This window comes from Lithobates pipiens, unplaced genomic scaffold (assembly GCF_037356315.1).
Source record: "Lithobates pipiens isolate NorthernLeopardFrog02 unplaced genomic scaffold, aLitPip1_a1.2 Scaffold_10, whole genome shotgun sequence".
Classification (NCBI taxonomy): domain Eukaryota; kingdom Metazoa; phylum Chordata; class Amphibia; order Anura; family Ranidae; genus Lithobates; species Lithobates pipiens.
In genome coordinates, this window is record NW_027507686.1 from 173,126,579 (window position 1) to 173,143,958 (window position 17,380).

A 17,380-nucleotide genomic window follows, 5' to 3' on the forward strand; every position below is an offset into this window, starting at 1 on the left:
TTCTCCCGACTACCGGAGCCTATTATGATCACAGGACTGTTTCTTAGATCGCGGCATGTCTGCTAAGCGGAGGAAGACTAAGGCCGCGTACACACGGGCGGACTGTTCGCCCAACCTTGTTCGGCAAACAGTTTCATCAAACAGTCCGCTCAAAATTTGCATGAGCGGACTTGCCCACACACGAGCGGACTGTTTGACGAACAAGGTTGGGCAAACAGTTCGCTCAACTTTTGAAATGAACGGACTCGCCCACGTAAGGAGGAGGCAAATCCGCCCATTTCGAGCGCGTGTACAGGTAGGCGGGGCCCGCGAAGGAGACGTCGCGGGCTCCGCCGCCTGGAATGGGCTTAAAGGGGAACCCCAACGCCGAAAAAAATCGGCGTGGGGGTTCCCCCCAAGTCCACACCAGACCCTTGTCCGAGCACGCTACCCGGCCGGCCAGGAAAGGGGAGCGAGCGAGCGCGCCCCCCCTCCTGAGCCGTACCAGGCCGCGTGCACTCAACATGGGGGGTGCCTTGGGGAAGGGGGGGCCGCGCGGCCCCCCCACCCCAAAGCACCTTGTCCCCATGTTGATGAGGACAAGGGCCTCTTCCCGACAACCCTGGCCGTTGGTTGTCGGGGTCTGCGGGCGGGGGGCTTATCGGAATCCGGGAGCCCCCTTTAAGAAGGGGGCCCCCGGATACCGGCCCCCCACCCTATGTGAATGAGTATGGGGTACAATGTACCCCTACCCATTCACCTGTGAAATAAAGTACAAAAAAAAACACAACACATGGAAAAAGTATTTTATTGCACAGCTCCGGGGGTCTTCCGTCTTCGGGGGTCTTCTCGCCGGACTCCTCCGCTATGTGTGTGTAGCTCTTTTACTAGCGGAGGAGTCCGGCTTTCTTCCTCCCCGCCGCCGGCCTCTTCTCCCGACTTCGGGGGTCTTGTCCCCCTCTTCGGTTCTTCTGCCGGGCCACCGCGCCTGGTCCGGTGGCCCGGTCTTCTGTCGCCGTCTTCCGTTCTTCTGTCGCCGCCTTCGGTTCTTCTGCCGGGCCACCGCGCCTTCTTGTAGCTCTTTTACAGGCGGTGGCCCGGTCTTCTGTCGCCGCTGTCGTCGTCGCCGCCGCCGCCGCCTTCCGTTCTTGTTCTTCTTGTTCTTCTTCTTCTCCTGGAGATGTTGACTCGACGATCTCTCCGGCCGGAATGCCAGAGCCGCGCTGTGCGGTCACTTATATAGTGACAATGGGGCGGTGTCACATGGTATATGTCACATGGGTAGGTCACATGGTGACCCCGCCCCTTACGATGTCATAGTCCCCATGTGACATCAACCCATGTGACCAACCCATGTGACATATACCATGTGACACCGCCCCATTGTCACTATATAAGTGGCAGCGGAGCGTGTCCCTGGCATTCCGGCCGGAGAGCTCGTCGAGTCAACATCTCCAGGAGAAGAAGAAGAAGAACAAGAAGAAGAACAAGAACGGAAGGCGGCGGCGGCGACGGCGACGACAGCGGCGACAGAAGACCGGGCCACCGCCTGTAAAAGAGCTACAAGAAGGCGCGGTGGCCCGGCAGAAGAACCGAAGGCGGCGACAGAAGAACGGAAGACGGCGACAGAAGACCGGGCCACCGGACCAGGCGCGGTGGCCCGGCAGAAGAACCGAAGAGGGGGACAAGACCCCCGAAGTCGGGAGAAGAGGCCGGCGGCGGGGAGGAAGAAAGCCGGACTCCTCCGCTAGTAAAAGAGCTACACACACATAGCGGAGGAGTCCGGCGAGAAGACCCCCGAAGACGGAAGACCCCCGGAGCTGTGCAATAAAATACTTTTTCCATGTGTTGTGTTTTTTTTTGTACTTTATTTCACAGGTGAATGGGTAGGGGTACATTGTACCCCATACTCATTCACATAGGGTGGGGGGCCGGTATCCGGGGGCCCCCTTCTTAAAGGGGGCTCCCGGATTCCGATAAGCCCCCCGCCCGCAGACCCCGACAACCAACGGCCAGGGTTGTCGGGAAGAGGCCCTTGTCCTCATCAACATGGGGACAAGGTGCTTTGGGGTGGGGGGGCCGCGCGGCCCCCCCTTCCCCAAGGCACCCCCCATGTTGAGGGCACGCGGCCTGGTACGGCTCAGGAGGGGGGGCGCGCTCGCTCGCCCCCCTTTCCTGGCCGGCCGGGTAGCGTGCTCGGACAAGGGTCTGGTGTGGACTTGGGGGGAACCCCCACGCCGATTTTTTTCGGCGTTGGGGTTCCCCTTTAAGCCCATTCCAGGCGGCGGAGCCCGCGACGTCTCCTTCGCGGGCCCCGCCTACCTGTACACGCGCTCGAAATGGGCGGACTTTCCGAGCGGGAACAGTCCGCTCATTTCGAAAGTACAGCGGACAAGCCCACACACGGGCGGACTGTTCGCTCAAACACAGTTTCAGCGGACAGTTTTTCGGAATTTCCGAAAGACTTTGTCCGTCCAACTGTCCGCTGAAACTGTCCGCTGAAAGCCCACACACGAGCGGACTGTCCGCCCAAACACTGTTCAGCGGACAAGGTTGGGCGAACAGTCCGCCCGTGTGTACGCGGCCTAAGGGGCAATCCAGCCGTGAGAGACCGGGAGACTCCGGCGGGCCGATCGCTCAATTTTTCTCACAGCTTCAGCCACAGCTGCCTCCTGTTCCCCCTAAGATGGCGGGCACACGTGGAGAGGGGAGAGCGGCGCTGGAGAGCGGACCGTCCTCACCGGCAGCCTCGCTGGGCTCTGACTCACTTGCGGACACTCCGCCTGACTTACATTCGGGCTCGGAAGCCCCTCTGATGTCTGCCACGGGAAACGGAGGTAACGCAGAGCTCTGGGCGCTCCTCCGGGCTCTCCCAACTAAATCGGATATCGAATCCCTCATCAACAGACTGGAGACTCAGCACCGTCAGGACATGAAAGAGGTGAGGAGTGAACTGAGCTCCATCACGGCGCGCCTGACGGCGGGGGAAACCGCAGCGACAGATATGGAAAGCAGGGTCAGTGCGCTGGAGCACCTTCAGGAAGCACATATTGATGCAGCTACCCTGCTCCAACTCCATCAGGAGGAGATGGAAGACAGAAGCAGACGGAATAATATCCGTCTGCAAGGACTCCCGGAGGCGACTGGTTCGGAGGACTTGGCCGCTACAGCCACCGCCATTTTCCGCAGACTCCCGGGCGAGCCCCTTCCGCAGACCCTGGAGTTCGATCGGATCCATCGAGCGCTGGGACCGAAGTCACAGGACGTCAATAGGCCGCGTGATGTCATCTGCCGCCTCCATCATTACTCGTACAAAGAGTTAATCCTCCGCAGGGCATGGGAGGCTGGGACTGTGGACTTTGACGGGGCAGCTGTTAGAATCCTGCCTGATCTCTCCCGTGCAACGCTGCAGAGAAGAGCCATGCTTCGCCCTGTGCTAGAAGCTGCCCGCCGGCGAGGTGTCACCTATCGCTGGGGATACCCACTCGCAGTAACCTTCAGAAGAGATCAGCGGTCTTTCCACCTTCGCTCTCCGGGGGACCTACCTGCTCTATTCATGTTCCTGGATGTGGATCCTTTCAGAATCCCGAATTGGCTGATGTTCCTTCCTCCGCCGGGGGGGGCGCTCCGGACTGCAATCCTCGTGGGGGTCGGCCCAGCCGAGGCCCCAGAGATGACGCCGTGGCTCCAGGACAACTTCGCCGGAGAGGGCACGTGAGTTGTGAGCACAGGCTGCTCGCGGTATGAGGTAAAATCCTGCCCTGTTTGCTACCCCCACACTGACCTACTCCCCCCCCTGAGCTCCGTGAGTGTAGTTCGATGAGATGGCCCTACTGTGTCTCACACTGTGCAGGCGATGGACGTGGGACGCTTGGGAGGAGGGGGCTACTGACTGTCCTGGCCGTCTTGCCTGGGGGAGCCCCTCGGGAGTGACAGACAATCCGGCCTTTTAGGCCTGCGGGGGTTACTATGTTGAGACAGATCGCTGGGGGGTGGTCTGCTTGGGTGTGAACCCCCCCCCACACCTGCTATGTCGGTGACCGGAGGATTTGACACCGCGACTCCCATGTGTACTAAGGATTGCCCCCTCCCCCATGCCCGAGTTCTGTTGGGAACACTGGACTACGCCTGGCTGAGATGTGGAGCCCAGGGAGACTTTTGCGGTTTTTTTTTTTTTTTTTTCTTTGATGCGCTGGGGGGCCGCTGAGAGACTTTGGGACATAGTTTTCACAACTCTTTTCAGTTGCAGATTCCATTCGCCCCCGCCTCGGGGGGAGGGGCCTTTTTTGGGGTTTTGCCCCCCCCTCCCCGGTTGGGGTGACTACCCCCCTCCTGACTCAGGGGGGACTGATAGTGCTCGGTTCCCCAGATACTCACTGTTCCATGTTGTTATGCATTTATTATATTGTTTTATATGTTATTTTGGATCCTCCTTTGTTCCTGTTGGGTTTCAGTTTAATCTGTATGCACGCCGGGAGAATGGTAGATGTTGGCACCGGCGTGCCTGTCGGGAGCCGCCTCCTGGTAGGGAGCCTGGCTTCTCGGAGGGCCAGGTGCTGGAATGGAGACGGGGGACCTACACCCCTCCCGGGGATGTGACATACTTGCTTCCCCGCCTCGTGGGAGCCCAGGGGCGCTGCTCTGTGCTCCGTTGTTACTGGGGAGGTTGGCCGTTTATAGAGCATGATGGAGCGGAGCCCTCGGGGTGGAGTCGATGACCCCCCCCTGGCGCCCCCGGGGTTCCCCCCCCCCCGGCCGTGGGGTTGCGGGGAGGGAAATCTTATTGGTGCCGTTGGACCTCACTCTAGCAGCTCCTAGGGCCCCGGGATGTCGGGGAGGGCCGGGAGCGCCCCTCCTCAGCTGTTCCCAGCCACTTCCCCCACGTAGGCCGGCACGTCCTCGGCCGTTTTTGGTGGAGACGTGCCACGCAAGCATTTTGCTTGCCCTTAGCTAGTACCCTTCCCTTAATCCCCTCTGTTCGTGCCTTACCTTTCCCCACTTTCCCTGGTGACGCTCCTGGTTGGGTGGCTAGGGGGGTGACCCTCTCCCCTTTCTATATACACACACACATACATAATATATATTATATATATATATATATATATATATATATATATATATAATTTTTTTTTCTTCTTCTTTTTCTTTCTCTCCCTTTCCCCCTCTCCCCCTCTGGTTGAGGATGGATAGTCTCCGAATATACTCCTTGAACGCGAAAGGCCTCAATACCCCAGAGAAGCGACGTATGTTGCTGCATGACTTGCGGCGGGATCGCAGCGATATAGCCTATATCCAGGAAACTCATTTCAAGGAGGATAGGTTGCCGGTCCTCAAGAACAGATTTTTCCCCCTGACGTACCATTCCACCAACAAAACAAAATCTCGAGGGGCCTCCATCCTTATCTCCAGTAGAGTACCCTGGACACTTCAGGATTCCAGGATCGATCCGGGAGGTCGCTATGTGTTCCTCAAGGGTCGCATTGGAGATGTTCAGTTGACGCTGGCGAACGTATATGCCCCAAACGACGGCCAGGATGTCTTTATGCGACGCACGCTTGCTAAACTGTCTGAATTTCAAGAGGGCCAATTGATCCTGGGGGGAGACTGGAATGTACCCCTGGCCCCTAACGTCGACACGTCGTCGGGTCTATCCTCCATGCCTGTGGGAACCCGTAAACGCATTATTAAATGTCTGCATGAGACGCAGTTGATCGATATTTGGCGACTTCAACACCCGGGTGAACGGGACTACACGTTCTATTCCTCCCCCCATAAAATATACACGAGAATAGATTACTTTCTTATACCCCACGGCCAACTCCATGCGGTTCACGCCTCCACTATAGGTCAACGGACATGGTCGGATCATGCTCCCATTACGTTGACCTATAAAATTTTCACTAACCCGTCCCAGAAGACGCGATTTTGGCGGCTAAATGAAAGCCTTCTGCAGCAGCCGGAGGTCTTAGAGGAGGTGAATAGGGAACTTATTTATTATTTTCAGACTAACACGACGACCGATTCCTCACCGGGAGCAGTTTGGGAAGCCCATAAGACAGTTATTAGGGGTATCCTGATAAAACACGGCTCGCGTATCAAAAAAGAAACCAGGAAACATCTGGATTCGCTTCTGGCTAAACTCCAAGTTCTGGAGTCGCACCACAAAGCTTCCCCGGATCCTCACGTGGAGGCTGAACTGTCCTCTCTTCGGAGTCAGATCAATGTCCTTCTGGGACATAAAGCTAAGGCTGCGCTACAAAAATGTAGGCTCATAGCATACGAATCCGGGAATAAATGCGGTCGCATCCTAGCGAGGGCGGTCAAAGACATTAAGACGCAGACCTATATCCCCCGGATTAAGACGACAGCGAACGTAACCGTCGGCCTCCCGCATCAGATTGCGGGGACATTTAAAGACTTCTATGACACCCTCTATAACCTACCAACCCCGCAGGGGGGACAACCCCAGATGGAGGCTTATATATCATCCAGCCAGACCCCTACTCTGTCATCTGAAATCATAGCTGAACTAGAGGCCCCGATCACTACTGATGAGCTGGAACTGGCGCTCAAGCTGACTAAACCTGGAAAGGCACCTGGGCCAGATGGCTTTACCCTTTCATACTATAAGACCCTGCTCCCGACCCTTGGCTCTCATATGGTGGGGTTTTTTAATGCTATAGGGAACGCGGCCACCTTCTCTCAAGACACCACCAGGGCCCATATCACGGTCATTCCTAAAGACGGTAAGGACCCCTTGGTCTGTGGTAGCTACAGACCAATCTCGCTGCTGAACACTGATCTCAAGCTGTTTACTAAAATCTTAGCGACCTGGCTAGCCCGTCACTTACAGACCCTGGTTCACCTGGATCAGGTGGGTTTCATCCCTTCGAGGGAAGCTAGAGACAGCACGACTAAAGTGTTGAACTTAATATACATTGCTAATCAAACCAGCACACCTTCCGTCTTCTTAAACACTGATGCAGAAAAAGCCTTTGATAGGGTTAACTGGGAATACCTGTTCACGGTTCTCCGACATGTGGGATTGGGTGAAAAAATGATTAAATTGGATTACCCAGATATATACTGCCCCGACAGCACAAATTAAAGTGAATGGGGTGCTGTCAGACCCCCTTTCTATTAAAAACGGAACTAGACAGGGCTGCCCATTGTCCCCCCTTCTCTTTGCCCTTTCCTTGGAACCTTTCTTATGCAGAATTAGAAACAATCCTGATATCCAAGGCCTGATAGCGGGGGGTGTCCAATACAAGGTCTCCGCTTATGCGGACGACTTGATGTTTTCTCTTTCAAACCCGGCAATATCCCTCCCGAATCTCCTCAGGGAATTTGAGGAGTATGGACGGATCTCTAACCTGAAAATTAACTACACTAAATCGGAGGCTATGGGAGTAGCACTTCCGCAAGCCGCCATGAACACACTCCACTCCAGTTTTAATTTTAAATGGACAACCGTGGCACTGACATATGTGGGGACCTTGATTCCTGCGAATCTAGACCACGTCTTTAAGCTTAATTTCCCACCCCTGTTGACCAGAACCCGCACCCTGCTGGAGTCCTGGCATAAAGGCCTGCACTCCTGGTTTGGCAGGTGCAACCTCATCAAGATGTGCATCTTGTCCAAATTTTTATATTTACTACATGCACTGCCCGTCATGGTCCCTGCCTCGTTCTTTCGACAGGTACATGGGATGTTTACTAGATTTATCTGGGCGAATAAAAAGCCGAGACTGGCCCGGACTCTACTCTCCCTACCCAAACTTCACGGGGGCCTCGCAGTCCCGGATGTGAAGAAATACTACCATGCGGTTCATCTCGGTAGGATTATAGAATGGGGTCGCCACCGGGAATTAAAGCTTTGGACCCGGTTAGAACAAGCCCAAATGCAGGTGCCACTACAGGGAGCTATCTGGTGCTATGCACACCTCCCTAAAAATATGAAAAGACATCCCCTGATAGGGGTAACGCTGCGAGTGGGGTCGAAGCTCTGTTCAGCTGGGCCACTATCCACGTCTAACTCTCCGCTCTACCCTATTATGGGGAATCCACGATTCCCTCCAGGATTGGACCTCCAAATTATGACAGCTATGTTCGCTAGGAACTGCACACAAGCGAGGCACTTCCGGACGAATGGAGACTGGCCATCTATAGAGATGCTGTGTGACGCGTCGGGCCCTTACAAACTAGCTTTCTGGACTGCAGTCCAACTTAGACATTTTCTTCGGGCCCTCCCATCTCCACAGCAGTTTGGCGTACCTTTGACTATATTTGAGGAACACTGTTCGGGGTGCGGGGCACTCCCTAGGACACTGTCAACAATATACAACCTCCTTATCGCCCCGGTTGATGACACTCATTTAACCTTCTTGACTAAATGGGGGAGGGAGCTGAACTGCACATTTACTTCGAGCCAGACTCAACGTATGGTAACCTTTGCCCTACAATCTACCATTTGTACCAAAATACAGGAAACTAACTACAAACTCCTGACGAGGTGGTACTTTACCCCTCAGGTTCTGCACTCCTTCTATCCGAATACCTCGGCACTTTGCTGGAGATGTGGTCAGGGGCAGGGCACATTGTTACACATATTTTGGTCCTGTCCGAAGTTGTCCCATTTCTGGTCTACAGTCAGGTCCATTACCCAAAAATTCACGGAATACAACGTCCCCGATGACCCGGCCTTTTTTCTTCTACATGTTAATACCATGTCTACTAAAAAATACAAAAAGTCCATTCTGTGTCACCTGGTGAATGCAGCCAGAGCCTGCATTCCGCTCCACTGGAAAAGCCAGGCCCCACCGTCAGTGGCGTCCTGGATTCGAAGGGTGGAGGAAGTTAGTAAGCTAGAAGACCTGGTGCTGTCTGGGAGGCAACAACAGGAAAGATTTAAAACCACATGGGCTCTCTGGCATCAGTTTATTCTCTCCCCTGAAGGAATATCCCTGAGGACCCTGTGAGATAGTTTGCAACCTGGTCCAAGTATACGACGAGGTGTTCCTGAATCAACCAGATCTCTCCCCCCTTCCCCCCCCCCCCTTTTTTTTTCTCTCTCTCTCTCTCTCTCTCTCTCTCTCTCTCTCTCCCCCAACCTTCCCCAACCTTCCTCCCTTATGTGTCCTTGTCCCCATTACTGTTAGCCCCTGACCTCGGAGGCTTGATTGTTTACCGGGGCAATGGGGTTCTGATGTGAGGAAGAGGGGGGAGGCGGAAAAGAATTAAGCGTCTAGTGTACCTATGGTTTCTTCACGCAGTGCTTCGGCCCACATGGGCAGTGGTAACCGGAATGACGATGATTGGGACCTTACAAGAACTCATGTTAATTTCAGATGTAATGTATGTAAGATATGTCTGCCTCCCCCTCTATCTCTGTAACGAACTCAATAGACACTTTCCCTTCCTTCCCCCCCATGTATCCCTACTGTATGTCTTATGTTATATGTGCGCCCAGGTTGGGCATTGTTTAAATAAATAAATAAAATCTATATTTGAAAAAAAAAAAAAAAAAAGTAATATGGGGTTTTTGCAGATTTATACTTACCTAGGTGGATGCTGCATCTGTCCCCCGCCAGCTCCAACACTGAGAACCAAGCGATCTAACACCGCAGATTTGCGCGGTCCTTACTGCTCCCCGAGCAGAGAGCTGCAGACTGTCAGTCACAGCTCTCTGCTCTGCACTCTCCTGACTCACTGGAGCACTGAGCTGTGGAGGCGGCCAGCTCAGGCTTTCGTCGGGTCTGTGAGAGGCAGAGGCAGGTGCCAGTCCAGGCATGTGGGCAAATCCCGACTCGAGTGTTGCGATCTTGCCCAAGCCTGGACCGCCTCTGTGACATCAGACAGCGGACTTCAGCCTGCTTAAAAACGGGTCACAGGAGTGCAAAACAAAACTGCACTCCTGTGATCTACAGGAGGAGTACAGCCAAAACAAGCTTTGGGTGTATTTCTCCTTTAAATTTGCATCACTCTACTTGTAATCTACTCACTCCTATAGTGTGTCCAATGAACAGCTTCTATTTTGTTCAGAGTATGGAAAAATTAAGAATTCCAGGTAAGGTATTGCATTCATCGAGGAAAAGCAAATCATTCTCTGAATGGCACCCACACTGAGTGGCTAACCTCCTGAGTTTACAATGAAGCATGGCAGCCCTTTGACAGTGGACTCGCAGTTAGTGGAGATCACTGTAGTAGGGGTGCCTTTTACAGAGATTTCCAGCTTCTAGTGGGTTAACAGGCACAGTATAAACGATTACCATACCTGAAACTCCTATTTAAAATCCCTGTCAGTATTTCTGCCATCTGTGTCACACTGGTGAGATTTCCCTTCACTTATGTAAAAAGAGGACAGGAAGGGAGAGGAAATCCATTTAAAAAAGGGAGTTGGCAGTCAGCAGAATAAGTGCCCCCATTGGAGGGTTTCTTGTTTATCCCTTCTCTTTTGACAGGCCATCATTTTTTGGATGTTCTCTCACACTTAAACTATGATTTCCATTTTTAAATCAGTACAAAAGTCATTAAAACGCACATAGATGCAACACAGAATTACAACTGTACCTACCATTCCGCTTTAGAAAATGTAACGCATCCTTGTAGCCCTGCTTACACATGTCTTTGAGCACCTAAAAAAGGCAATAGAAATAAAAACATTATACACAATATAAAAGTGATGTACCCAAACAATGATAACATACTATACATTGTGTTACAATCTGCGCAGGTTTTTTTAAAGACTTTTCTAGGACTCACACCTTATGTGCATCAGTAATACCAAACTAGGTTCACGGAGTCCAACCCCCCCCCCCTCTTGCCAGCTGGCAGAATTTCCCTAGCTGCAGGATGCCCAGTGTTAGGTCTTGTTGGAACAATGTATTTTTTACCTCTCCCATTTGTCAATGGCAAGAGATAAAATGGAAAACGATTTACAAAAAAACAAAAAACACATGCATGTATTCGCATTCGTTTAATAAGCAATTTCTACTGTAATCTGGGACTGCTAAACTAAGAACAAAGAAATACATAGCTTTATAAAGCTTTTCCACTAGCTTCTCTGGATTGCCTGCAACTCTGTCCCTTCACAAGCTTATCCAGCTTTAGCAAATTGTTTTATTATTTTTTTTTTGTAATTCTTTTATTTATTTAATGCGGAAGAAATAACAGGCACATGGACAATCATAATAAAACATACAGAATTTCAAACATAGAGCTTACAGTATCACTCAGGTGGGACATATATAGAGACCACCCCCAACACAGGCTTAAAACGAAACAAGAAAAACATTCCCAGACCGGGGGCTAGAGTCCTTCTCCAGACCTCCAACATCAATTAGCAAACCAATCCCACCTAGGTGAGCAGCAATCATCGCATGGCCATGTATTACAGTGAGATGGACAAATTTTTGTGTTATAAAGAAAGGGAAAAGGAGGGAGATGGGCGATGAGCCGGGCCCCAGGCGGACAGAACAAACACTCGTTGAAAACCGGTCAGTCCCAGGGAAGCCCACAACCCACTACTGTCCGCCAGGGCTAACCGGCGGGATCTAAGCATGAAAAATAAAGGCTGAGAAAGCAAAACGGTAAGGGGAAAGGGGGGTACGGAAGGAAGAGACTACAGGGGGAAACAGAGAGGAAGGGGAGCCAGGGAGAAGGAAGGGGTATCAGAACAGAGAGACAGACCACGTAGAAGAAACACAGAGAAGGCTCCAGGCGAGCGAAAGCGAGGAAGGCAAACAGAAAAGAGCAAAACAGGGACCGTGAGTACCACCGGACCGCGGGGGGGGGGGAGCGAAGCCAGCCGACAGAGACCCTCTCTCAACGGGCATTTAAAGCTACCACCCGAAGGTAAGCCTCAGTGTAGGTGAAATGATTCCAAGGCCTCCAAGTCTCACGAAAGGCCTCCTTCCTATTATGAAGCGTCGCTGTGAGGTCTGCCATATCTCTTAATTCATTCACTTTAGAGAACCATAGAGCCATAGCCGGTGGGTTCTCCGATCTCCAGCACAGAGGGATACAGGCCTTCACCGCGTTAAGCAGCTGAATAGTCAACGAGTTCCTGTACTTTTTAATGGAACGGTCCGACAAGTGCAGCAGGCAGGCCGCAGGGTTCCCCTCCAGAGAAACACCAGTCAGACGACTGATCATGTCGGTCACCCCGTGCCAGAAGGGTACCAGCTTGGGACAGGCCCAGAAAACGTGCAGCATCGTTCCCTCTGCCTCCCCACAACGCCAGCAACATGCCGACACCTGGGGGAAGATGCGGTGGAGAACGGATGGGACTCTATACCACCGAGTTGTGATCTTGTAGCACGTCTCCTGAACCCGTGTGGCCATAGAGGATTTCTGTGCAAAATGGAGAATTTTCTGCTGTTGATCTGGAGTAAAGTGGGTGCCAAGCTCTGCCTCCCACTTCGCCACATACGGGGGGACATATCCCTCAGCCGGACGAATCAGGGCAGAGTAAAGGAGCGAGAGGCAGTGCCGCACCGGTTCCCCCCGGTGACAGATACGCTCTAACTCCGTGAGGGGGCGAGAGATGCCCGGCGTCCGCAAACAATTACGTAAGAAATTCCTCAATTGCAGACCGCTCCAAAAGTCCAGTGGGGGGTCCACAAATTGTTTTATTATTAATTGTTATGCAAAACCCTTATTTTAATATATGAAATGGGGGAAAGACATCAATATGGAATGATTAGTCAAATTAAAAACATGGATTTACTGAATTATGGTCTCAATAAAATGTATGAATATTTACAATTTAACCAGGCCCATTATCCTAAATATGCAAATTGGAAATAACACCAACAGGTACAGGAAGAAAAATAGGCCCTATACCCTCCCGCAGCATTGATGTATATAGTTTCCCCATTAATTACCATATATTGATTTACATTACCACACCAGCCTTGTTTGTTGTCATTACAAATGTCTAATCTCATTTGGTTAGAACCTTATTCTCTTGGAAACTTTACAGCCCTTTACTTGCAAGCTGGTAGAACCAGTTCACTGGACACGCCTGGACAACTGTGCATTTAGTATTCCTACAAGTCTACAATATACGCAAAGTCATTAAAATTTAGCTAGTAACAAGGCAGAAAGACTTGGTGTAACAATTGGTTATCAGGCAGAAAATACATTTAGGTTCCATGCACACTAGAAGAAAAAAAAAAAAAAAAAAAAAAAAAAAAAAAAGGACGCACAAAATAGCGCTTTTGTGCCAGCTTTTGGCAGCAGTTAGGAGCATTCAGCTGTTTTTCTGCTGACAAATTGCTCTCAAAAACAACATTTTTTTCTGCTCCTAGAAGCTAGAGCTTCAATTAAATAGTATGCATGAACACATAGGACAACACTATTTCACTATTTGCTTCTAGAGGCAGAAAAAAAAAAAAATATTATGCTCAAAAGATGCTGCTAGGTCCGGTTTTTTGAAGCAAGTGTGCATGGAACCCAAGTGTCATTTTTGCCAGGCTCTGTTAAAGTACTACCGTATATTTATTAGCAGGATTATGATTCGGCTTCACAAATAAGTAATATATTCAAATGAATATTTACATTATTTTTTTTCATAAGTAGTAAACAAGGCTTTTTGTATGTTGTAATCAGTGTAATATTTTATAGGAGTTTGCAGAAGATGAAGAAGTGGAATATAAAATATTAAATGATGCTCATTTCTCCTGAACATTTAGCTACTACACAGTAGCAGAGCAAGGTGATTTATGACCCTTTCACACTGGTACACCTTTGCCATGCTTTTCCAGGACTATTTCCAAGACTAGTCCCCATTAAATCCCATGTAACTGTTTCCACTGCAGGTGTGCATCTTTTATTGCAGTTTTACAAAAATGGGAATGCATCAAATGTGCATTAGTGTGAAAAGGCCCTTATTTATTGATCCACTCAGTTATCCATTATCTGGATGCAGTATGGATAGTATTTACATACTGTAATTTTGTTATATGTCACTAGGTGGCGATAAAGAGCTTCATATGATAAATACAGTTAAAATAGACAATTGAAGTATAACTAGCGGCAAAACCTTTTTTTTTTAGTTTTGGATAGATGGATTCAAACACCTGTCAGTTTTTATTGCGGTCTGTGCCCTTGTTAAAAGAGATTCACCCTCGATTTGTCATGTTTACCCGTATCATCAAAAGTGAAAGTAAACCCCAAATTTTGGGTTCTCACTAGAACAGTAGTAGTGGAAAAATCTTCAGATGGGGACACTAATTTTGGTGATCCCGGTGACAACTAGGCATTCTCCCATTTCCTGTGAAAAGAAATCTCCCCAATGGGCAATAAATGGGGGGGGGGGGGAGAAAAAAAAAAAAAAAAAGCAGACAGGGTTTATAAACCTCCCTTACTCTACACAAAAATAAAAAGGTTTTGCCTTTAGTTCTACTTTAATTTTATCCAGAAACGAATGTTAAAAACAGCATCTGGATTGTTACTTTGTAAGAGGAAAGTGAAAAGGTATCCTTTCTTGTAAAAGTTGAATAAGACTTTTAGGCCAGCCATAGATGGTTCTAATCTAGGCCGGTTCAGCAGCAACCAGCCAAGATTTGAAATGTGTATGGGCAGGCTGATTGTAACAAGTTGATCGATCAACTTGAGTACAACCAGTCTGCAGGATTCACTTGGGATTATAGTTAGCGGCTGCTATAGCCGCTAGCAATAATCACAGTCTTCTCCTGGCAGTGATGGCCCGCTGTTGCAGGAAAGAAATTTGTGCCATCTATGGTCTGCCCAAGACTGGTGTTTGCCCTTAGGAAGTCAACCTCACCATCTCATAATTCAAATAGGCTGTTTACTTTGGAAGGGAATTTTTCCTTTGGCTTAGTGAAATGATCAGAATACACTTTTCAAAGCATAGCCATTTATGAGAAAGGAAAAATAGAAATAAAATAATAAAAAGGAATTTGGCTTGCACATGATTGGATGCTGGAAGTCAGCAGAACTTCACCTAAGATTTGGTGAGGACCATCCTGTCAGAACTGTTGTGGAAGTTTCTGATTTAGACTAGGTTCACATCAATATGTTCTTTGCATGGGCACAGCAGTCTGCAGAAAACTCAGGGAAAAGGTCCCTACATCATCTTTTCAAAACTGCAGCGTAGGGAAACCACACGCTTTTGCACAATGTGGCTTCATGCACCCAAAAACTGATGTGTTTTTGAGACGCATTGGGTGTACTATTAACCGCCTCACACCGATATACGTCGGTAGAAGGGCTCATACAGGCGGAATCGCGTACCTGTATGTTGCCCTTTAAGAGAGCTCAGTGGGTCAGGCTGTGGGTTCCACGGACTCAATCGACATGGGAATACCCAGGAGCGCCTCATGGAGAAGAACAGGGAGATGCTAATGTGAACAAGCCCCCGTTCTGCCATTTTACCATTAGTTTCAAAAAACATAGGTTGACAGAAGCGGATTTAAATGGATGCAATTGGATGATCATCCATTTACATCCGTTTTTTCCATAGAAGTGCATTGATGTCCGTTTTTCATCCATCAATGGATGAAATGAAAAAAACTAACAAATCGGTTACGCATATGTGAAAGGGGCCTTACATGTATTTCTGCACCCACATAAGTGTGAACCTAGCCTTACTCAAGAGACAACTGTTTCTCCAACCTCCAGGCAAAGTTCATGAGGCAGTATCTGCATGGCCATACACGAGAATAAATCCTGATCTGGCCAAAAACCTGACCGTGTGTCCGTTTCTACTTATCATCTAAATCACTCAAACACCACATCGATATCGGGTTCCCATTTACCTGGGGCTCTGGAGGAAAGAGGGCCTTTGACAGTCGGTACAAGTTACTGAGGTTAAACTGTATGCTGGTGTTGGTGACTCGGAGTTCATGAATGTTGGTGCAGCCATCACGGGGACAAATGTCACTTTCACCTGAGAATGGCGAGACGGTGATAGTATTCTTCAGTTCATACTGAGGCAGATTATCGGAAATTCCTCCATCCACGTACCTCTGGAAAGAGTAACCGGGAAAAAAAAAATATTTGTAATGTAAAGATAAATGAGCAGGCTGTGACAACTACAGCATTGTAAACTGCTGCTCTTTTCATGTGAAAATAATTCAGACTGACAATATGATGAAAGAGACTTAGGAACATTGAATTCCCGTGTCAAATTCCATTTCATCATTTATCCAAGCAATCATACATTTTTTTTTTTTTAAAAGGTATGACAAGTGCTTGTCATACCGGCTACAATCACGATCTGCAGTCATGTAGAAATGTCAGTGATTACGCAGCATTGAGCAGTCAAATTTATAGGTGTTATTTTCCATCAACAGAAAGGTACATGAAAGAATACAGCCTAATACAAAGATGCAGTTAGTTTACTTACTACTCCTTGCAGGCATGGAGGGATGAGTCCACAATACACAGGTATAAAGGTACTGCATACACAGGCCTGAAAGATAAAAGTACGGAGTTACAGAACTCTGGGTGTCACACATTGCTACAGTATAATGGGTTACACATTTCCCCAATGTAGCGTCCATTTTACTACTGCAAAATGTCTATAGCTAACCAATCATAAAGCTGGTTTGAGCTGTTCTCTAGCTGAGTAAAGTCAGTTGTTTACTGGGAAATAATCTGAAGGCTAAGGGATGTTTTTTTCTAAACCTGACCTACATACACAATTATGCGTGAATCTGCCAGCCTGCGGCCCTGGGATCACCATTGTGTGCAAGCAATGAGAAACACCCAAGAAATACATAAAATATTTTACATCTCCGGCACTAGGCATGTTGTCCTAACTTTCTAAACCTGCATACAAACCAAATACGGTCAACAAGAGCATCAATTCACTGTAGACTACAGCTCAAACACTATCTGTAGGCAATAGTACACTTTAGCTAGAATATATTAAAGAAAACCTGAATCTAAATGGAGGCAAGATAACTTAGCAAGTATAGGTACTACAAACACAGGTTACATAGAGCCAGAGCATTGTGTGTATATAAGGCAGCAGTGTGATCCAGGCGAAGGGGGCAGGGAGCAGTTGCATTGTGTGTAGAAGGCATAAAAAATTCATGGTGTTGGTCTGCGGGATTCACAATTGTGAGTTTAGTGGTCCATGAGGTCCAAAAGGTTGGCAACCACTGCTATAAAGAGACTGAGCATGCCTCTTTTCTTCTAGTCTTCTCCTAGTCACCCCAAGTGCCCCACAAACCTGGGTATGCCCAGGATGCAGATAGAAACTTTAGCTTCAAAAATAGAAAACAGGTCCATTCTCTCCTCTCTGGTTTTCACAAGGAGTTGCGCCCTTTTTACTATCCTAGTGTGCCCAGGGCAGACTTAAAGAGGAACTCCAGGCTCCCCCCCCTCAAAAAAAATAAACGTCAGCAGCTACAAATACTGTAGCTGCTGA

General features: G+C 49.2%; 1 protein-coding gene across 1 annotated transcript in view; it reads right to left on the bottom strand.

Annotated features, from left to right (window-relative positions):
• PNPLA2 (patatin like domain 2, triacylglycerol lipase) overlaps positions 1-17,380 on the bottom strand; it is a 74,424-nt gene that overhangs the window by 20,521 nt on the left and 36,523 nt on the right. Inside the window, exons 4-6 of the mRNA XM_077459890.1 lie at positions 16,352-16,417; positions 15,762-15,971; positions 10,553-10,613 (exon numbers count right to left, since the gene is read on the bottom strand). Coding sequence (XP_077316016.1) covers positions 10,553-10,613; positions 15,762-15,971; positions 16,352-16,417 — 337 coding nt within the window. The remainder of the gene's footprint in view (positions 1-10,552; positions 10,614-15,761; positions 15,972-16,351; positions 16,418-17,380) is intronic.